General features: G+C 38.1%; 1 protein-coding gene across 6 annotated transcripts in view; it reads right to left on the bottom strand.

Annotated features, from left to right (window-relative positions):
- MAST2 (microtubule associated serine/threonine kinase 2) overlaps positions 1-23599 on the bottom strand; it is a 187181-nt gene that overhangs the window by 67988 nt on the left and 95594 nt on the right. Inside the window, exon 1 of one of the 6 annotated variants that reach the window (XM_077785363.1) lies at positions 14383-15305. The exons of the other annotated variants lie outside the window; for them this stretch is intronic. Within the exon in view, the coding sequence (XP_077641489.1) occupies positions 14383-14456 (74 nt within the window). The 5' untranslated portion in view covers positions 14457-15305. Of the gene's footprint in view, positions 1-14382; positions 15306-23599 lie in introns of those variants that run through there. 6 annotated transcript variants of the gene reach the window in all.

Below are 23599 nucleotides of genomic sequence, written 5' to 3' on the forward strand. Positions count from 1 at the left end.
AATGCAGAACAAGAGTGATGAAGTTCTGGTAGGCACTAAAACAAAAAAGGATGAAGGGAGGACATAACAAGCAGACTTCAGTGGGATGACCTCTGCCCCTACAAGTCACCTTGACAGCATTTGAGCACCTCCTAAAGAATAGCCAAATATGAAGGAAGCAAAGCTGGCTTTAAGCAGGGCTTAGTGCCAAAGAAATTCAAACTAGTCAATTTAACTGCTGGCAATAGCAGTTCCACTGAAGAAAAAATTATTTCCTGGAAGGTTAATTTTAGACAGACAGACAGTGCTGGGTTCAAAAGTGAGCTACCAGGCCAAAGATAATGAGGAGATCATATTGTTAATATTTTAAATTGTATTAAATATTTATTATCATTTGTGAATTCTCAAAACAATACTGTATGCTTTCTTCCTCAAGAATTAATTCAACCTACATAAGAAAACAGGAGTAATAGGAGAAAGCAAAAGGGGAGAAAGTTGGCTATACCTTCCTTTTTAACTAGAAAAAAATCAGTTTTTAACCAGTCCAGAGAGATTGCAAGCATTATTATTTGTTTATAAGCCAAAGTTTTGCTGTTTTCATTAAACACAAGGTGAGTCTTGCCCTGAACCTTCTTTCCTCTCACAATTTGTTATGGGTCTTGTTAACCTTTTTTTTCCCTCAGATCTCACTTCATCATTTCAGAGAGCAAATCCCCTCCAGGTTTTCCAGCTTAGGCAAAACACATTTTTAAAAGCACAGAGTTTCTGTAGGGCCCAGGGCTGTAGGGCTGAGCTCCAGCCCATGCAGAGCTCTGGAGGTGTTGCCCTCCCTTCCCTGGTCAAACACCCACACAGCCAAACCCGAGTCTAGAAACCTGTGAGACCACAGGAGCATCTCGGTTTAATTCTAAAAACATGGATAAAATGGATATCTTACACTGAAACTGCTGAAACAATGCCTTTGCATCACTATGGAAATAGAGCTTTTACTCTGTTCCTGGAGTTAACTTCTCTGCCTGCCCTAAAAATATCATTTGTTACGTGTACTGAAGTGTCCCCAGCGCGTTCCTGAAACTGAACCCTGCGGGACATCGGACAGGTCTGGTAACTGGACACTGCTTTTGGACCCACTGAAATGTCAACCTTGCCCAGAGTTATTTCTGAGCACATTTGGCCTTGTACCTGAGACCTGCACGCAGCCCCAGCTCTTCATCTGCACCCCAACCAGCCTCCTCCTCCTCCTCACCCACGGACAAGCCCAGGGCAAGGCTCGAAAATGAGCACCACAAGTGCACCTTGTTTCATGTGCCTACTCTGAAAAAGTCTGAAAAATAAATCAATTACTCAGTTTCAGCATAAATCGATATCTGAGTCTTTATTTTAGCAATTTACTCAGGGGACATCTTCAACTCACTGAGCAAACTGATTAATGCCCAGGAGGCATCCGTGTAATGAAAGCGAGGGCCACAGAAAAAAACAATGCAAATATAAATAACCAACCACCACTATCAAGCCATTTCATAGCGTTGCTGGTTATTATAAATGAATAATGATAAGGAAGTTTCTCAAAATCCATCTGAATTTATAGGCCTTGACGAATTTATCGTAGCTGAAACTGCTGGAGTATGTAAGTAAACAAGATAACCCTGATTGCATGAGCCTCCTCATTGACTTGGACAAAAATCAACATGAAGAAATAAGATATTCTGAAAAAGTATAGCTTAAATCACATTTTGGTTACTATTCATGAATGCATTTTATTCATATTAGTGATCTGTCATAGAATCACTAAGATTGGAAAATACCTACCAGATCATCATGCCCAACCTTCGACCAAAAATTTTTATTTTAGAATTTTGTAAACTACCTCAGGTTGTCAGAGTGCCAGATTAACTCTTGGACTACCTTCTTTCAAAATAGCATTTCAGAAGCCAAACATCAGACTTGTTCCAGATTTGACACTCCATTTAGTTAACTCAAATCCCTAAGAACTGGGATCCAAAAGCAGAGCAGTCATATCTACTAAAGTTATTTGTGGTTACATATTTTCCTAAAATGTAATATCATGTAACCAAAATTCACCAGATTCTCCTCTGATATTACAGAAGTTTGGTTTCAGTTGATTTGCTTTACAAAGAGTTCTTTATGAGAAACAGACATTTTGGAAATGAAAATAAGTATTTAAAATTTTTATTCACAATGACATAAAATTTACAAAATCCAAAATCTGCATGTCAATGAATGCAGCAGCTGCACAGCAATGTTAACTAGATGTGGAAGTTATCGTCTTAATTATAGTAATTCAAAGATGGAAGCAATTTTGTAAGCTTTAGCACTACCAACAACAGGGATAATTAGTTCTCTAAAATAGATAAGTAAGCATCTGGTTCAACTGATTTCTTTTTTTTTTCCATATTCAAGAATAGTTTAAGAATTATTCATCCTAGAATAACTGGAGAGGAAAAAAGTATTATTATTCATGGTGTAGGTTTGGGGGGTTGCACATTCCTACAATAAACACTTCTTTTGTTTTAAAGAAATACAATTACACACAGTTAAGATACAGAGGATGGAAGCACAAGTCCAACAAGCAACTTCTTAAAGATTGCAAGCAGAGTCTCCACCACAACAGACACAGAACTATCTTCTTCCCAACATCACCTAGGAAAACTGCTTTTTATTTCCTGCCATTAAAGTCCCAGGAGCCAGAAAATATCCTGAATTTGGATTCTTTCCTGGTTATTTTGTCCAGACTAAACAACTAAAGAGCTTTTGTCCAGTGCATCTCTGGACAATGTGTACCTGCCATTCACTCCTTTATAAGATCAATACCTAACTCCCATGATCTTGAGACTGGATTATAGTATTCCTGTTTCTACCATCTTTTTGAAGAACTTCAACTAGGATTTAACTTTGGAATCTAAATAAAATCAACAACGAAAACCAACTGCCTGAGTGCAGGGTCCTCTTCCACAAAAAGTTTTCTACAGTTTAATTACAACAAACACAGAAACAGATGCAAGTTGTTCAGCAAGCCAGGCTCTACACAAATTTGCACTGCCCATTGTTTTGAAGCCCATGAGACAGAATAAACTAGACAAAAAAAGAAGAGCACAGACGAAAAAGATGCAGTCAACTTGTGAAGTGTGGGTTATATTTCTGTACAGGTATCCAAGGAGTGCACAGGAGTCAAACACACCAAGGACATCATTTTCCACAATGCCACCACACCTTTCAGCATGCTACCAAGCTCATTAACCAGCGTGAGAACAGAGTCAAGCAATGCAAGACTTACAAAGCAAGGAGTAAAATGGGTGCAGATGGTTCTTTTGTTTTAAGGAAAATTAACATCTTTGTACTTAGGAATTAACTTATTGCACGAAAGACCATTTTCCTTTCATCTAAACCAAGCTATATGTTAGACAAGCCCTCCTACTTCATTTAGAACTTGAATTGAAGAAGCAGCATCACCACAAGCTAAGAAATTACAAAAGAAAAGGCTGGAATTGCCAGTGAACACCAAATTTATGTCTAATTTGCCTAATGCTTGAGGCTGGTGCCCACCTGCTTACACCAGTCTGTATAGTCCAGACCTTTTGCATTATTAACAACCTAGGAACGACTCTGCAAAGCCAAACAAAATGAGATGTCACAACAGATTACAGTGACTGGTACAGCCATTCTCAACCACATGAATCCACTTTATCCTGAACACATTCCAAGCCCATTTTTGTTTTAGCACAAAACAAAAAACGTAAGAAAAAAAATCTCTGCTTATGGAAGAGAGACCCTAGAATAAATACAGACATTATTTAATGGGCAAAAACATAAAACAAACCTTCTCAAGCACTCCTATCTCCTACTTCAGTTGTGTTATGCATTATACTGCCATGAAGTTACATCACAAAGTGTGAAAGGCTGATTGAATGAAAGCTAAGCATTACTGCATACTTTCATTTCCCATTTCCTCCAAATCTATTATTAAATGCTTCACATAGCATAGCTGTTTTTTAAATAAATCTCTACTTGGCAATTCTCACAGAAGCTGGTTTATCACATTTCTTTTCTCCAAAAAATACAAGCAAACAAATTCCAGAATGAAATGACATAGTGATTTTATATTGTTTCAAATCCTCTAACCGTGGAGCATACCATTACATACAGGTGTGTAATATAACAAACCTGCTCTAGACACTCTCCCCAAAGATGTACCCAGGAAACAAGCAAATAAGCTGAAAATGGAAAGAAAGTTTTTCAGGTTTAATGTAAATGCTACATAAAATAATAATAGAACTCATTTGGTTGCTTTGTAGCACACAACACTATCAGCTCTCTTCATTTCAGAGCATTTTCTTAGTTTAAGAATCAAAAAATGTTACAAATTAGCTCATTACCAGCTACCTGCGGTTCCCAATCTCAGCATGAGGATTAATTACTGATCTAATTTTAAATCTATTTTAACAATACACTATTCTAGAATTAATCTCCAGACTGTCCAGGGAGTTGCCTCTACTGCACAGAACACAGATTTTCACATGGCCAAACAGTAATAACCAGAGTGGCAGCATTCTGAATAAAACTAGGATGTTTGCAATAAAATCAGATTATTTGTACATTTTAAAAATACACGTTCTTAAGGTGCTTTCCTGAGCTCCACTGGAAAGGTTTTGCTCTGTTGGTAAGATTCATCCTCTCCAGCTATGGAGACCAACTCAAGAGTGTCAGGGTTTGTGCTTGCTTGGCAGAATGTTACACTCGTGATGTGCTTTCCTCCCAGCTGGAACTGCATCTCTGCTGTGGCTTTCAGACAAGTGCTGGGCTGTGCTCCCACCCCTGGTGCTTCTGCTTTTTGCACATGAGCCTCACTTACTGTCATCCTCAGCTCTGCAACATCAGCTTTCTTAAGCATCACCCAGCATATTTAACTTGCAAGCAGCTTCCAGCATACCAGAGCACAGAAAATCCTGAACAGAACATGGCACTGCATCTGGAGAAACATGCCAGAAGAGCAGACAACAAAGAGAGCACGCTGTTAGACAATAAACCCACTCCCCTGGTCCTCATCTGCAACCAATTCCACACCATTTCTAGGTAGCTTTTTGTAAAACCACCATCCCTCAATTTTTCAGTTCTACATTCCTTTTGACAGAAAGGCTTTGTAGATATTTTGGATTCAACATAGAAGCTTAAAGGGACCAAAATATCTGACCTTTTAAAAAATACACAAAAAACAGGGTAAGCTGCAACATATACATCACCATGCTTTGCACCACTGACACATCAACACTCTCATCCCTCCTATCTTTCTGACCCAACCATTGCCTGCTGTGAGAATCGTGCCATTTTATCTTATTAGGATTATATTTTGCCTTTCTTCATTTCACAGAATTTGAATATATAAAAAAATATTCATTGAATAGGCAAACAATTCTCAAATTCATCCCCATTTGCAAAGTGTAATAGGTAATGACATAGATGCAGAAAATCAGTGTCAATCTGCTTATCTTACAATGATAATTTAAATTTATACTTTTGCTTCTAAACTTAGAAGGTGAGACTGTGCCTTTCTATTTTCATCACCAAGACCTTCTCCTTCCTAAAGCAATAATGTTTCCCAACTCTTAGCAGCTTCTTACAAAATAAAACCAAAAGAAAATTATCAGCATCAATTTAATAAAATTTGGAAAAAAAAAAACAAAAAAACCACCAAAAAAAACAGGATACTTCTAAAAGCCAGTCCAATGAAGAAGGGTTCATTTCCTCAAGAGGGTAAAACCACTTTTCTATGCAAGTATTAAAGAACATATATACATGTACACACAAACATTCAGCCTCTAAAGGCCTTCAAACAAAAGCACTGAAAACAGTTTATTGCTCATGTTTGCACACACGCAAAGATGGGAGAAAGATTCTCAAAAACTTCTCTTAAAAATAACAGCAAAGCATGAGGGAGTCTGATAATAGTCCAGTGGACATATTAGGAAGATATCTGGGCTTAATAAACCTGTAGTCTCAGTAGGCAGCCTACAAAACTTTTGACATTTGTCTAGGACTAAGCTTAGACAGGAAAATGCCATGCTCTGCCTGCCTGGACTCCACCAGGGCTGAGCAGAGCAGTTCCCTACCAGAGCAAGACAAAGGTGAGATGTATTTGCCAATGTGATGCTTTTAATTCAAAACAGATTCAGAGAGAGAATATGGATGGCTCAGGTTGTTCCCTTCAGCTTCAGAAGGGAAAATGCTGCTTGGGACTTTTCTAATCAATGTACTCACTGAATGGCAGAGAGGGAAGAGAGGCTACTGAGATAAGAGCTGTCTTATCAAAGAAGGAGGCACACAAAGAAGGAGCTGTGGACATTGAAAATGCTCAGTGTAGGCACTAAAACTGGTGTAAATTCATGTAGAGAGATACACAGCCATGTTGAAATAAAGCATTCAGTTTATGTGGTCCTTACTCATTTACACAGACAGGTCTGTCAATAAACCACTCTCCTGGATAAAAACAACACACTTAAAAAGACATGAAAAAATTATTTACAAAAACGCATTAGATATCTATACTGCAGTGTTTATCAGATCAAATAAGCTGACTACTAAAATGATAAGAAAATACACCTGTAGAAGGCATTTCATGTTAATGGAGCGACAAAATCACAAAGGGTAGGAGAAGAGGGGGAGGCCCTGAGTGCAGATCCTGCCCTGGCACACAGACCAGCCCTCAGATCTGCAAGCAAGGGGAAGTTTCTGGACAAATCAAGCCTGATTACATGTTAAACTTCATTCTTTTGTGTAAAGCCTACTTGCTGAGCCAAATGTTCATTATCCAACAGCCATCAATTTTTCATAGAAGGATGGCTTTTTTCGTTTAATAATGATACAAATGTGTACTACAAATAGATACACACACACAGAGAGTTTTGAAATTTTAGAGGACTGGAGCTGGAACAACCATTCACAAAACTCAGCAGAAGAAAAACACAAACATTAGAAGTCACAAGCTGACAGCTAAAGCTTGGACCAGCAGTACATCCAAAGGTTGAAGCAGCTCACCACTGCCAAGAAAGGGTACTTGTTTTAAGGGCTATTCTACTTAAGAAGGCTGAAAAGTAAAATCAAAATCAATTCCAGTTACAGTAAGATGGTAGAGAGCAGTAGATATAAATATATGAATGTATAAAAAATAAATCGATGGTAGCAGTGATAACAAAAAGAAATAAAAGACTGAAAAAACGAAAACCTAGTAAAATCAGAGCCGTAATTTACACAGTTGTTCAAAAAGTAGATATTTAATAAATGTAACTCATGTAAAATTGGATCACAATGCAAGCAAAGACACTGCTAAAAGCTTTTTGAATGTTTTATATACTTATTCATAACCAAAGGAACTAAGAACATCTGAGTATTATTTTTACAAATGGTGTCTAACAAACTTCAGCAGAAACTCACAAGTACAGGAAAACACAGCCCAAATTTTCTCTGAGACAAAGTGGGGAAAGATAGGGCTGTTAAATAGCATTAGCCTATTTCTGTGTAAAAGATTGTTGTAAAATTCATTTCTGGGAGCCATGTATTGTGAAATCCCAGCATTCCTGCTGCCCCAGTTCTGTTCTGCATGGCCAGCAGGAAAACAAATGAGACCCATGAAAATTGTAGAACGTTCACAAATGAAGACACAGAGGAAGACAAATGCAAACACTTAGAGAAAGTCAGGTATTCAAATTCCATAGCAATCATGCTTAATTTAAATTAGGTCTGCTAATTGTAACATCCTAATTTACCATGCAATCAAGACTGGAAAAAAATTACAGGACAGGAAAACGCACGATATACTGGAAATAAGTAATTTCAAATGCCACCAAGCATTTGAAGCGATCCAAGCAATCCAAGCTCGCTTCCTCAGAGAACAAAGATTCAGAGCAAGACTGTTCTCATGTGTGCCTGCAGGAGATTTTTTACCTCACATCACTGTGAGCCCCTCCTCTGGCACATGCTCACTGCCAGTGTCGCATGATACCAGAAGAAACTCCTTCAACATCAAACAGAAAACGTCAAGTGACGTTTACGTCTTCTGTTAATTCTGAAGGAGTTTAAATTATGTGCTTAGTGCTACGTAAACACAGCAGGCAGCAATGAATATATGGGGAGACATCATACTGATATATAACATTTGCTTAGATTTTCAATATACGACTAAGTTTTGTCCTCATGTGATACATGACAGTTGAGGCATTTTTGTGGAAAGATAGTGATTGATTAAGCTAACAATCTCAAAACACATCCAACTTACTGCACAGCATTGCCTAAAGTGATAGACAAAAGAGATTGGTATCAGGTGGCTTGGATTTCATATCTCGCACATGGTCTCTCCTGCACAGGACTTGTAAGCATTCTCCTCCTGAATCCCAGTTCTCTGGACCCTTCCACCTTCAGCTGACACATAAAAAAAAAAAAAAAAAACACAAAAAAACCCCACCAAAAAAAAAACTAAAAAAAAAAAACCCACACAAAAAAAAACCAAAAAAAAAAAAAAAAAAAAAAAAAAAAACCAAAACCAAAACAAACAAAAAAACTGGAATAACCTATGATATTTCACTACAGAAGTATGTTTCATTTTATCAGCAAATTACTCAAAAGAACACCTAGGTATTAATCTGTAGTCCTCAAAATAACAGGGAAAAAAAAAAGATAATTTGGCTATGAGTGGAGAAAAACTATTCAAGGATTATCTGATAATTAGCTACAAATGTAGAAACAAATAACTTCAAAGGTGTTTTCCTTAATGATTTGAAAAGGTATTTACTTGCTGAATAAAGCAACTAAAATAGTGGCCAATCCAAAGTGTTGACCACCCAGCTAACAACTAATTTTTCTCCAGGTAGGTGTCTGGTGATAGAAGATGACATGCCAAACAATGCACCTCTCACTTCCTTGTAAAAAATACATTTTTCTCTAAGGTGTACAGCTCCTTGTAAGGTCAACATCCAGCTGCCAGTAAAATAACAGGAATCCCAAGTGCACCACAGAATGTCTCTTAGCTTGCTCCTGACCACAACACCTGTCCAAAGAACAGGGGGCTGCAAAGGGTCACATCACGGCAGGAGTTCCTCACATCCAGATACATCTCTAAGTCCATCCCAGAGCTTCAGGCTGGTGAGCACTCAGATTTAAAATGTGCTTGTCAGAGACAAAAACAGTCAAAATAAGCAGATGCACAGACTCTGTAAGGATTCCAACACCCAAATGTGTCGACTTCAATTAAACACAAGAACTGCACATTTCCAGGCCAATCATGTGCCCGTGTGTACTGTCTTCCTTTCCACAGTAGAACTGACCTGAGTGTCCTCTCTAAAGTTCAGGATCTCCCTTTTCCTCACACCTCTCCTCAAACCAGTCTCTTACCCCAGTATTTCATTTAGTTCACTTAAAACACCAGTGAGAAATTATTTTATACTCAGCAGTCTCACTCGGGTGAAGGATCCAAATAATTCATGAAATTGTCTGCAATTTGTGTGTTGCTTCATTTCCTCCCCACAAAGGTTTTTACTTGAAAAACTGGTTTGTCCTGGGCAATAGCCAAATGTTCATACAAGAGTTTCGATCTGAACAAAAAGCTTTCAAGGCTCAAAACTTCAGTATTAACCCTCTAAGACTCTTTCTCTGGGTTTTAGTCAAGCAGGGAAACAGCCAAGAGTATTCAAAATAAACATAAAATATTATTTACATAGAATCCCACATAAACTAGATTCCCACTAAAACACAAACAGTCCAGGTGGATTGCCTGAATCATTACAAATGTTTGGGGGTTTTAGGAGGACCTACCTTCTTTCCATTCATTGGACCAGCCTCCTCCATTGCATTTAAGCAGTGCAAATATCCTGAAATGGAGAGCATATTGGAAGCTCCCCAAAACTCATCCATTAGTGAGCAAAATATCCATTACATTTCCATGCAATCCAACAGACTATTGTCATGAAGAGATTTTCAGAAGATAAAGTGCAGATTTTTTCTTCCCTAAGCAGTGCTTTTGTCCTAAGGCCATACTGAAATACCTAGTAGCAGTAATTTGAATGAAATTTCCTGTCCAATTATGAGTGTCAGATGGTCATTTAATATGCTGAGTTAGGGGAAAAAAAAATGAGCTAAGTATTACCAAAAGCATCAGATCTCCAGGTCTTTCCCATCCTTTCCAACATAAGGGAAATATTTCTTATGTTATTCATTTAAGCAAGGAAATGTGTGGCGAGACAGCTGTCACTTTAAAGTTAATTATAGTATAGACTCACATTTTTAATGCTAGCTTTATGTTACCACAAAAAACTAAGTATTCTGCTAGCATCAAACTAATTGTTTTTCTTCAAAGTGACAATGTATATATGGAGGAGGTGGCATCCTTCTGACACACAGCTTTTAATGTCAATCCAGATGAATCAGCATAAAAAAGACACTGAATACATTTGGGGGGCTATGTATGGACTCGCTGTCTAACGTGGTCCTGTTATGGCAACTGAAAAGTTACCAGAAAAACACCAATGCATCAGAAAGCACCATTTAGGTTCTTGGCCACCTGATTATTTCCATTCACCCATTTACATCCCAGTGAAAGATGGTTTCTCTTACTGTTTGTGACTATTTCAATAATGAATAGCATTTTTCTTAGTTACCAAGAACTGATTGTAATGAAATACAGTAATTTCCACAGAATCACTGATCTTAGAGGTGTTTTGCTACTAAAAGATTGCTTTACACTTCATAAGCAGTTAAATCTTGTGATTTTAACAAATTACTGAATCACAAAAGCCCTTTCATTGAAAGGAGAAGAGGAAAGAGAATTAAAGCATCAATGGCAATTGTGGATACAAATCCAAGATGTCTTTCCTCATAGAAATCCACGTTTTTCATCCTCCAGAATTATCTTTCAAGTTGCTTCAACATACAAATCTCCCATCTTAACTTTGCAAAGAAAAAGTCACTAAACAAAAGTGAAATCATTAAAACCCACAGTCACAGCCTGTCCTATCCAGAGAGGATTAAAATGAAAAAAATTAGGAAAAAATTAGAAATCAGCATTCTAAGTTAGTTTTACAAGACCAACAAACATTCATTTGCACAATTATAAAGTGCTGTTAATATCAAATCACAAGAGTATATTCAAGATACACCCAAAGTGTAAAGAAAAAAAAGGACTTAAATGCAGAGATATTTAATTTAAATACGTCAGAATTATGCTTTATCTTTGCATAATCCAATTTCAATAGTCAATGCCTCAGTAGAGCTGATATCAGAATACCAGCCCCACATGCCCTTTGAACCGAAGAGTTCTCATATTTCTCCTATAGTTTAAACTCATAAATATTTATACAGAACCAGTTTGACAGGTAAATGTGATTTATGTTTATGCCACCCCTCCCATGAGAAACTTATGTATTTACAGTTTGCTCTTGACTTTCTCTATCCTTCCGGGAATAGGCTGGAGAAGAAACAAGGCAGCCACTCTGCCCGGAGCAGCAGATGGTTCACTTTTCCAGAGCCATTAGTTGCGGAGAGAATCCCACCAGCTGCACAGGAGAGCTCATTTCCACAAAATGCACTGAGGAGAAAGAGGAGTCCTTCCCATTTGCCTCCTAATGTAGGAGAAGCCATATGGGAGTCAAGTCCTCTAGGATTTTTAGTACATATCAGAAGCCATTATAGAGAAAAGTGCCATAGCTCAGTAGTCAGAATACCACAAGTAACCCTTTCTTGCAATGTGAAACCAAATTAAAACTGAGAGAAAACCAAGGCGGAGAAGCCCTGAATTAAGAGTACACAGGCTATCACTAATGCAACAGGACTGTACAGAAGTTTTACAAACAGAGCAGAGGAAAATTGGATCAAATATTTGTCACAGTAAAAAATTCTCTACTCATAAACATGACCAAGATTGCAAGGTTACAGGAGAAATTTAAATTGAAATCATGATTTTTAAAGGAAGTGCATGAAGCGAACATTGTGCTTTGAAAGGGGGCCAATTAAAACTGAAAAATATTTATTTATTTATTTATTTATTTAGTGATAGAGTACTCCATTCCTAGTGCCCAGATGCCACAATCCTGAGAACATTAGCACACAGAAACACCCAGGTCATGGCATTGCAACACACTCCATGTGCAGTGACCACTCTGGCAGCCCAGATACCCTCAGGAGCAAAGTCATTGCATACATGAACATGGGATTTCAGGATGGATACCCTGGCAAGAATCACATTATTACAGTGATTTATCACAATACTCCTCAGACCAGCCCAACCTGCCCACCCATCTCCCCCAAGACTGCAAGCAAAGAGCTGGCAGGCTGCCAGCCCGTCTCGGCAGAAGGTGATATTCCCAGCAAACTGTCACACATGCTCAAATATTTCATTTCTGAGGCTGGCTGAAGCCTGCAGTTTCCATCCTGTGGTGCAAAATAGGATTTCCACCACATGACTTCGTGCAGCAGCTCTCTGCTCTGAATACTCATAGTGCTGTTTGATCATTTTGAAATACCTAATACTCGTTTATGTGATTAAATCAATAAAATGTCATCTCTTTTCCATTAAGATGCTCAGCGGATTTACAGATCAATCCCTTTCTTTTTGTACTTCGACTACTAACAATAAATGGAATTATAAATTTTGAGTAGGAGTTTTCTGACAAAATATCACACCTGAAACCTTGTTAGTATCTCCCAAATTGTTTCTGACCTTGATGTGTAATTTTAAATTCAAAATGGCACACTAACAAGATACTGAAAAACAAGGATGATTTAATTTTTTTTTTATTATGAGAGACACTGTGGGTGTCTTTGGAAGATTATTATTATTGCTGAACTTTCAAAACTACTACCTTTAGGCACGCTGGACACCATCTGGACTGGAGGAGCTTTAGGAAAGCACAGTTGTGCAAGCAGCAGTGACAGGATGCCCAGGTGTCCTCCCTCACCTGCCCTGAAGCAGCTCCTTCTCCCTGGCTCTCCCAGCGAGCCAGGTCTCGTCACACCAGGCTGCTCCCATCTCACGGGCTGGTGGCCAAGAGCACCTGAAAGCCAAGTCCAACCTACTTCAGCCTGTGGAAATGGAGGCACAGGATAATAATTTGCCTCCCTTTCCTCTCCCCAGCTGAATTCAAGTAATCTGTAAGAAAATACGAAGCTTTGTCTTCGTCACTTGTCACTCTATGAAACCACTGCTACAACTGCTCAATGGGTGGGAAAGTTACTGCTTGGAGCAGAGACATCAACACACAGCCTGAATCTCAAGGAGCTTTCTACTTTAAAAACACAGGCTAGAGATAACAATTTTGAAAAGAACAACATTGCTAGTGCAATTCCTGGCAACTAAAATCCCCATTAATTTACAAAATCTTTCTTTGTTGCCACTAAGATTTCTAAAAGTCAGTGACAGCACAGAACACAACTTTGATAAAATTTAAATCACAAATGTGGAATAATAACAAATAAATAAGAGTACCCTAAAATCCTAGTTGGTAGAAGCTACAATCCTCTAAAAAAGATTAATATAATTTCTGACAGCTGATGAACAAAAGTCACCCTAAACCTAAACCAGAGCTTATATTCTGAGTCTTACACAGATTATTAACTGTATCAACAAAGCAGCTGCTGAGAAATTCTGGTACCAGCTGCAACTGTTTACTCATAAATCTGTATATACTGCTTTAGTCAGAATTAGCTACCTACAGTCTTACCAGTAAGTTTTCAGGCTACAAATGTTAAGCTCCACAGAGCACCTGATGAGTGATAATTATGTTTATATTTCCCAGTCTTGAAGGGACAGCCCTGTACAGCATCAGATCCGATACCATTCATTAGTTCACACACTTCAATGGGATTTTATCAAAATCCAGAGAGCAGGGTAAATACAAGTACTCGTCCTATTAACTGCTACATTAACATATCCACATCTCTAATAAAAAAAATGCTAAATGTACTAAGCATTATTTCAAATTTAAGGTTATGCATATTTCTATGAAGACCATAAATGCTATAAGTCAAAATATTTGCAAGTCTTTCATGGTGCTGCTTATTTCAACATAATACTGTTTTGCTACTTCAAATAATAAAGCAGCTTCCTCCCAGTAAGCATCTATCCATCATTTTGTAGAAACAAACCCCTTATCATATTTACATAGTATGAGAAGGAACAATGCCTTTAAATAAATACCTTTAAAAAGAACGAACAGTGCATCTGCACAGTATGATTTTTACAATGAATACAATTACGAATCATTCAGAAATTAAGAAATCACATCTAACATACTAGGAATATGATTCAGTCTGTTAAAACAGAGAAAAAAAAGCAAGATTAAACAGTATTAAAACAAGTAGCTTAGAAAAACATTGTAAGAATTACTCGCAAAATCCTTAGATTACCTTTTGGATCGTCTCAACATGCTGGTAGCAGGCAGAGAGAAATTGGACAGCACTGTCCAAAAGGAGTCAGACATGATCTTTAAAAGCTTTCATTGCTGGGAAAATACAGCACAATCAAGCCACTAGCAATAAATAAGGAACTAAATAATACCAGTGACAGAGCCAATGCAAATTCCCTGTAGACCTTGCAAGCTGTTCCATTAATGTGAGACAGGCAGGCAAGCGTACATATTGCTGCTGTTTCCACTGCCTCTGTTTTCTCCCTGCTCCATCCCTGCCTCCCTCCCTCCACCTTAGGAGGCAGTGCAAAACGAGATATTTATTCTCTTCCTAATACATACACTTTAAACCTAGAGTTTGCTGAATACACAGCATACATGCTTTCTGTGCATCTCTCTGTGAGCATCTAATTACAAACAAAATATTTTCAGTATTTTCAAAACTGTAACTGGGCACTGTTTGCAATCCTGAATAACACAGGGGGGTTTAAGCTGTGTCTGCACAGAAAGCACTACTGGCTCTCTAGTTTGTGTTTTTATTCTGACATGGTGGCTCTTCTTTTCGTAACTACATGAGGCATATCAGGGGCATTTTGCTTATTTTTCTTAATTAATCTTCCACCTTTAAACAAATCCCATCTTTCATCTTCAGTAACCTAAGTGGATTTTTAATTAAAAAAAAAAAAAAAGCTTCTAATGCCTCCCAAGATCACTTTAAAAACAGAAATCCATTCTCCTCCTGAAGTCAGCCACATCAGATCCACGTCAGTCACAGTAAACACAAACTCCTACGTAGCACCTGGTGTCTAAAAACAACTCAGCCAGCTGAATTTTGACAACAAAACATAAAGCAGGACTCATGTGATGCACATCAGAGGTTTTCCACACCCCCTTTTCACATCAACCACAAGTTCACTATTCCTTTTCATGCCTGTAGAACCCTCTTGCCATGTTTTTGCCTTTTCTGGGGTCTAAACAAAACCTCACTGGAGCTGCTTTTTTTTTTGTGTTTTTTTTTTTTTTTATTTCGGTATGCAATCTATTTTCTTTTTATTGTGGCTTCTTTAAGCACTTCTGCCAGTAGGAAAGCTAATGACATTCTCATATTTCAGTCTTCTTGAGTGGCTTTTTATCACAGACATGAGAAAGATGACAATCAACAGCTGGCACAGCCTTCCAAACACAATACAGCCCAAAAAAAATCCACAAAAAATGTCTGGGAGAAAGAAATCCCACCAGACTCACTTTAGCTTTCCAAAGAATCTCATGGAAGAATTAGATGGTCTTCATACTTTTCCATTAAATAATTACATATTTTTAATACATACATTTATCAACAATCACAGTATCTGATTGAGTAAAGTATTCCCTTCCATCTGGAATTCAAAACAAGCAAATGGGATTTTTAGACTCTGTACAACACGACCATCATTTCTAGTGCTTTTAAACATTTTCACAAAGGTAATCTACATCACATAGTGAGTTGATTGGACAAAGTTAATTTAGAGTACAACCAAACCAAACTCTACCACTGTCTACTACTGATGAGAAAAATAAACACATTCATTTTTGTGTCCACATAATATATACCAATCAAGTAGAAACTGAACACTAGCCTTTTGGAATTATATTCAGGATATTATGTGCCTTTCCAGTTCCAATAAACCCTGGCTTTGAAAAGGTATGAAAATTTTACTCTCTCAGCTAAAACATGATTTGAAATTCATGACCAATAATGGTAGAATAAAAGTGTTCAGTTAACTAACAAAATAAACCTACCACAGTAGAAATAAATTCCTGACTGCTTATACTTAGCAAATAAGATCGCAATCAGCTAACACCTCTAAATCTGTATTAGTCACGCTTTTTACAAAAATGATTGAAAACTCAGTAGTTGAAGACACATCATTCATTATCACTGTACTCAGCAGCAGCACTTTCACATCTCTTGCAGGAAGGACACAAAAAGGAGAAGCCATTTTAGGAGAACATTTCTCCATGGGCATCAGTGACTGACAGCCCTAGAGCAATGTTAATCCAGCTAAACCCTGTCCATCCTCTGCTGTTCCTGGGGAACACAGGGCATCCCAAGCAGGGAAGGGGATGGGGTGTTTGCTATCATCAGAAGCCCATCCATTCACCTATCTTGCCATTTAACACAATTCTGCAGAGCTTTTACCCAAGAACTGGAAAAAGCACTTTGAGAATTACATAACACTGGTTCAAAACTAGCAGAAATTTCTTTTAACACTTTATATTCCTACTTTTCAAAATGCCTGTTCCACATGGAAGTCACAGACTCTAATCCTGCAAATCATCACCAGCACAAAAGCTGGTGGGACCCAGAGATTCCTAAGAAATTCAGAGTACCCAGAAAAAAATGGGAAGACACCACACTTGGAGATGTAGTGGTTTTGCTAGAAAAACAGAAGAACACAAACCACCAAAAAGCTTTTAAAATAAGTCATGTCTTAAAATATGACAGTGTCAACATTTGCAGAATTGTCTTTAGTAGCGACAAATATAGGAAGCGTAAGGATTTTCTCACACCTACAATGACAAATGAAATCCTTTGAAGGAACCGCCTTACTGTCTCTGCACAATCAGCAAAACATTTTGGAAAATTTGGACCAGAAACTTCTCACTAATTCAAAAATATACCATATCCTGTATATGAGAGAACATGTCAACAACATACTCACACAAATAGGTTACAAGATGAGTTTTCTATTTTATTTAACTCATAATAAGATTAACTTCTCTTTGTGAATTGCAGGCCCTGAGTTATTCCATGCCTGAAGAAACCTCTTCCTTTACAACATTCTCTCACTCGCCTTCCAGGATATTTAGTCTCCATCAATCTTCCTAATGCACCTTTCCCTTCTTTATGCCCAACTCGTCCTCTGAAACGACCACCTGCAGAACATTTCAGCAGCTCCTGTGATGATGGAGTATTTCTCTGTCAACCAAATGTACAGTTTCCAGAGCCCTCCTAATGACACTGCATCCACTGGACAGTTATAAATAGTCAGTGTCAATGACTTTCCCTATTTCTCATCTTTATCATTACCAATGCAGGACATTAATTAAGTCTGACATTAAATGAGAATGCAATTAGGCAAACAGTCCACATGAAACCCATTGCTTTCTGGACTTTTTTATAGCAGCTACATTTATCATTAAATAAATTTCCTTGGTATAAGATCATCTTCTTTTAAATAAAATCCGTCATTTTAGAAGTAAGCTGAACTCCCTGAAAAGTCTGAAGCAGTACCAAGCAGATCAATGACGTAACTTTGAAAAAGGATATCCCAAAGATCAAAATTCCTGTGACTGACTACATTTTAAGTTGACTATGTATCAAGAAAAGTTTCCACAAAGTACTGATTATGTTTTTAAACACTCCAACCAGGATGAACCACCTAAGCATGTGGTAGTTTTCAAATGAAGATGCATTTCCCAAGTTACACTGTGGTAAAGGAAAACTTGTAATGGAAACCAATTGAAATGCCATTGGGAAAAACATACCTCTTGCTAATTACACCATCATTTGCATGCTTACATTTATTAAGCGTCACATAAAATTGTGATACTTGGAGACATAAGTTTTTAAAATAGTCATTAGACTGAAATCCATTAATTATTCACTAGAAATGCCCAGAAATTTGAACTATTTTGCTAGCAAAGCCAAATTCTTTGAAGAAGTCACAACATAAGATACGTTCTATCTCTATAAAGAGCATACTGACTTATTTTAAACTTTAAATTGTATGCCCAACAAGCACAGAAAATTATTCCACTGTGAGTAAGCATAAGATGACACAAGTGAAGATACCCACTCTGTCACCCTACACTGAAAAAGCGTGTAAGGTGCAAAAACCCCAGCAGAAAATTTTGGTATTGCAATAGAGGGAAAGGAGAAAGTTCTTCCTTTATGCTTTAAAAAACAAAAAGGACGGTTCCTTTAAAAAAAAAATGACATGGGAGATGTGTGTTGAGCTATTTGGGGCATCATTATTATTTGAACAGTGACCTAAGCAAGTGAAGAACGGACTGTCTGAGCCGCCTGCAACCACGAGACTCCTAGGAACAGTCTGACAGAAAACATTAGGTTGGATGTATCTTCAAGGTTCACTTTTCTATCATTTGCTAAGATATAAAACCATGGATTTCTTCCTTTTGGTGCCGAAATCACCAAGCCACGCCCAAGATCTAGAGAGCCATAGTGTTTTACCGAGGTGGCTCCCATGGGTTCCAGTTGTTACCTCTGTATAAAAGTACTCCCAAAGACGTATCTGTATCAGATTCAACAAACAGCTGGGTCAAGGGTTTTGGGGATGAAGAACAACTAAACTTCCCTCTGGTGTGCATTCCCTATGCAAGGAACAGCCTAGTGACTGCACTAGTTAATGATTCAAAGGATCAGAAACATTGACTGAAGCAGCTATCAGGCAGTGTACCTGCATGGAAGCTGCCAGCTCCTCATGAAACTTTAATTGGGCACAGTTACTGGACTAACAGGGGTTGCCATCCTAGAGGACAGCCTGAAATGCTATCTAATGCACTACAATATCACTGCACAGTTAAGCACAAGCAACTGCTCTGATTTCAGTCTAGAACAACTCTCACAAAATTGTACTAGCTCAGATATAGAGGATGCCAACTACAGCTCCATCATCACAATCTTTTAAGTGAAGACTCTACTAAATAAGTGATAAGTGAGCAGTGTTAAAATACCAAGTTAATTGTGCCCCAAATCCTATGAATATTTAATAAGAAATAATCTTTCTTTGTATTTTTCTTTACAAAAATATCACTTATTAGTATGTTAATGTTCCATGCAACACTATCCTTCCCAAGTAACACCAGTAAGACCTTCAGCTACTCCAATATAACATAAGCTTAACATAATTTCAAACTCACAGACTTGACAATTGGGTTCAGATGCCATGGAAAGGTCAATTATCCTCTTTAAATAAGTTACTGGATCTTGCATTCTTTCCTTAGCCTAGCCTTCTTCATGTGTGATTCAAATGTCAGTTGTCCAATTTAATCAAATGAAACCTCCATATGTGATTCAAATGCCATAAAAATTGAGAAATGTTATTTGAAAAACAACAATACTGAAAATCAGGTCTGAAAATGTCACTTCCTGTTTACACGGAAATCTTCTAACGCTTTATCCAAAATGTAGTTAAGGACATTCAGTAGCACTTGTAAAAAATACAGCATCACAGAGTGCTGCTGTAACCCAAGATCTTCATCCAAAGGATCTCCCTCCCCTTCGCCAGCCAGAATTTATCCAGAAGAAAAAACAGACTGAACCTCCTCTTGCCACCATAGCATTTCCTCATCTTTGTCATGTATTATTTATCCCAAAGCACTTAAAACTTCCTTTTTAACCTGTAATACAGTCTTAATGAATTCACTGTGCAAATGGATTTGCAAACAGTTCACTTAATAACTTAATCTCTTCTCCTGCCACTCCAGCTTGCAGCAGCCTCTCCATGAAGAAGTACAGAACTTCAGCTCTTTGCAGAGGTTTTCCACCTCTGGTTCCCTGTACTTGTGTAACACTACCAGGCTATTGCTAATTCCTGTAACATGAGGTTTGTATATATCCCAAAGAGCTGTAACACATATTCCTTGACAGACAGGATCCATAACCATTCCAACAAAACTGTATCAGCAAAGCAGATTAGAAAAAGCAGGTGCTATTTCCTCCATTTTAAAGAAAAGCTACAGTGCAGAGCCTAAAGGAGAAATTAGGGTAAGAGCAAAGGCTGGCTGGCAGACTTTGTGTCTTCACAGGGAGTGAGGACTGAAGAAGAAAGGATGCTAAAACTAAACCAAGACAACAGGCAAGCAGTTAAGGTAAAATGAACAAAGCAAACCACAAAGAGAGGGAACTGAGCTGTATTTCACTGCATGAATAAAGAGGGCTTTGAGCTACTCAGCTCTCAATTACCAACTCACAAAAGCAAAAAGTGTTACCTTCATCTATGCAGGACCACAAACCCCCAGCACACATCCCAGGGCAGCAGCCCATGCCAAGGATCACCCTGGTGCCCCCAGGCTCAGGGCACACAAGGTGAGCAGTGAGCAGGGAGTGCTGTCACCTGTTTCACAGTGTATTACCCAGAAAACCAAATCAAGCCTGAACTCCAAAACAAGCCCTGGCATCTGATTTGTTTCTCAGTATAATTCAGGTTGTTTGCTCCAACCCCAATCTCCGGTGCAGGACGTTCCACTCTACAGCTTGTTTCCTCCTTCTCTGGTTAACACACTGAGGCTCAGCTGAAATGTTAAGGATATTGTAAAGCCCTTGCATTTACCATGGCTTTTCTGAGACAAAAAGCTTATTTTGTAGGATGTTGGCTAAGAAGAGTTATTCTGGGAGCAAGGGGAATGCTAATGTAATGAACAGATGAAGAGGATGAATTTTACATTTTCAAGCATAAATTCTTAATGAAGTTAGAGCATGGGATAAGAATAGACTTTACAAAATAAGCATGGTACAAAAGAGACATGAGAAATCAAAACCATGCTTGGGAAACATGAGGGGTGCTAGCAGACACACACACATACGAATAAAGGAGAAAAAGTTTATCTAGTTTTAAAGGCAGAATTACATCCTTATTTGGACATGCATTTTTAAGATAAATTGGCCCCTATTTTAGCCATTCCTCTGGAATACTATGAATCTTCACAGCAAGAGCTTAGCTTTTAATCTTAAAGTCAGGGAAAACTGTGATAAGATTATCATCAACTGTCAGACAAACAAACTACTCCAGGTTGTGAGCCTCAGAAAAATATATAACACACAAACAGATCCAACATAAGAAGAAGCCTGGACCACAGATTTCTAAATAACTACAACTCTAAATAGCCATACAGTTCTAAATAACTATACAACTGTATCAACTGTTCTACTCTAATTCTGAGAAACCCACAAAGGCGGTTCATTACAAAACTGAGGTTTCCTAAAATACACATATTATTTAGAAGGTCTCGAATGAAGACATTTATTTTATATATTACTTTTAAGATGCATGTCTACCTATATATAAGTGGAGACATAAGTGTTAGAACCCAGAAGCAGATTTAATAAATTAAGATAAATTGACTCAAACTGAATTCTCAGCTTTGAAATAAAGTACAGAATGGACAGATATGGAACTCGTAATGATTTCTCCAGTCTCCAGAGAAACATTCATGTTGAAATACTAAAACCAAAATTTATCCATTTGCAATGCTGTATCTTACTATACTTTACTGTAACATTAAAAATGGCACAAATAAATCTAAATAATACAGCTAGAAACAAAAATATGTAACAAAATTGCTTGGTTTTAAAATAAATTACTTTCATAATCCACCTTACCAATGACCTTTTAAGCCATCTCAGATATAAAGAAAAAGAGGAGGTGTTAATAAATGGGAATATCCATCATGTATTCACTTTCTTTTCTCTTCTTTCAAAATTTTATTAGGAGTTGTAGTTTATAGATTAGGGAAAGATAAGAAAATTAAAATTTAAGCACAAATGTACACAATAATAAAATTAATTTCTAACAAAAACATTTTCTGCGCTACCTATTAAAGTGTAGCGAGTAAGAAAAGAAAATCCTATTTCCAGCTGGCCAAAGTGTTTGGTACACCACGCAGGCTCCTAAACAAACACACCAGCGGGCAGAGCACAGATGCAGACCGACACCAGCTGCGTGTCCCAGAGCTCCGTCCCAGCAGGGCACGCACAGCTCAGAGCCACGGGCCGCTCCCCACGCCGGCCAGCACTTACAGGAGCACGATGTAGAGCAGCGAGCGCGGCGTCCTGCGGCCCAGCCTGCAGCTGCCCTTGCTCGGGACAGCCGGGGGGAGCTTGCAGAAGCGACAGGTCCCGGTTCCGAGATCCATCTCGGCACCGGCGGAGGCTGCGCGCGCTCGGCCGTGGGGCGCAGGCCGGGACACGTCCCCACGGCCTCTCCTCCACGCCAAAGACAAACGCAGCTCTAATCCACTGCATTTTGCTCACGCTAATTACGAGTTCCCTGCCAGGGCAATGAAGACACTCGTGATTTTAAAGGAACACTTCTGGTCAATATTTGTGCGTTGATTCGCTTGGAAAATCGGGCGTGTAATGATTCTGGAATCTTCCAGTCTCTCCAAAGCAGAATGGGCAAACAGTTGCATTAAAATGAAGGGTGGGAGAAAGCTAGTATGGACTTCTTGTCTTTCAGTGGAAAATTTTGCCCTAAAAATTTGCTGAGAATTATAACTTGACCTGTTCTGCTATTTAAAATTTCTCATCTGCTGACAAATACAAGTGAGACTCCCAGGAACAAAACAAAAATTTAATGAAGAGTACAAAAAATAATATTCACCTTCTCAGACAAGCTATAACCCAAACATGCATTATCACTTCTATTTGCGCAGCATGTCTTTGATGAGAATCAAAAGAATTACTTCCAAAACCAGCTTTTTTAGTGTTTATGTAATAAATGCCCATCTCAACTCAGAGATGTGACAATGCAATTCTAAGTGCACAGCCAAGTCTTTCCCAGATGGCTGGATCAATAACATCCCTGCTCTAAAGACCTAAAGGTCTGAAGAAAGGAAAGGCCAGGGAGAACAGGAAGGAAACAAAAGCACACAGAGCTCTTTCACCACAGCAAAGACTACGGTTTGAAGATTTTATTTTAGAACATTAATAATTCATAATGACAGTGTAATGTAAACTAGGTTAGAAGATTATGCTCTCAAGTACCACACAAGGGATTGAATGACAGAATAATAACAACTAGCCAAAGTAGCAAAATTTCAGGAGATAAATGACAGGAAGGGAGAACTTGGAGCACTAAAAGAAGCATATTTGAGATGAATGAACAAAAACAGGACTAGAGAGATACTGGAAAAAAGGGGAGCACAGATGCAGCCTGTAGAAAAGAGAGCATAAGTGGGTCCATTTACAGCAGAAGCAGCTCTGCAGGCTCTCTGGCATGGTAGTTATGAATACTCAAACAAGAGCATAAATTTCAGATAAAAGTTCACCATAGCTCAGGATAGCGAGACATAGCTGAAATGGGATGCCATATCAAAAACTGATGAAAACTTGCCCTGAGATCCTCTTTCCTTCTTTACATCATAAACCTTCCTTAAGCTTTCAGGTTAATATTGATCCACTAAATGGTTTAACTAACAAAATTAAATGTGTAATT

This window comes from Lonchura striata, chromosome 9 (assembly GCF_046129695.1).
Source record: "Lonchura striata isolate bLonStr1 chromosome 9, bLonStr1.mat, whole genome shotgun sequence".
NCBI classification, from domain to species: Eukaryota; Metazoa; Chordata; class Aves; order Passeriformes; family Estrildidae; genus Lonchura; species Lonchura striata.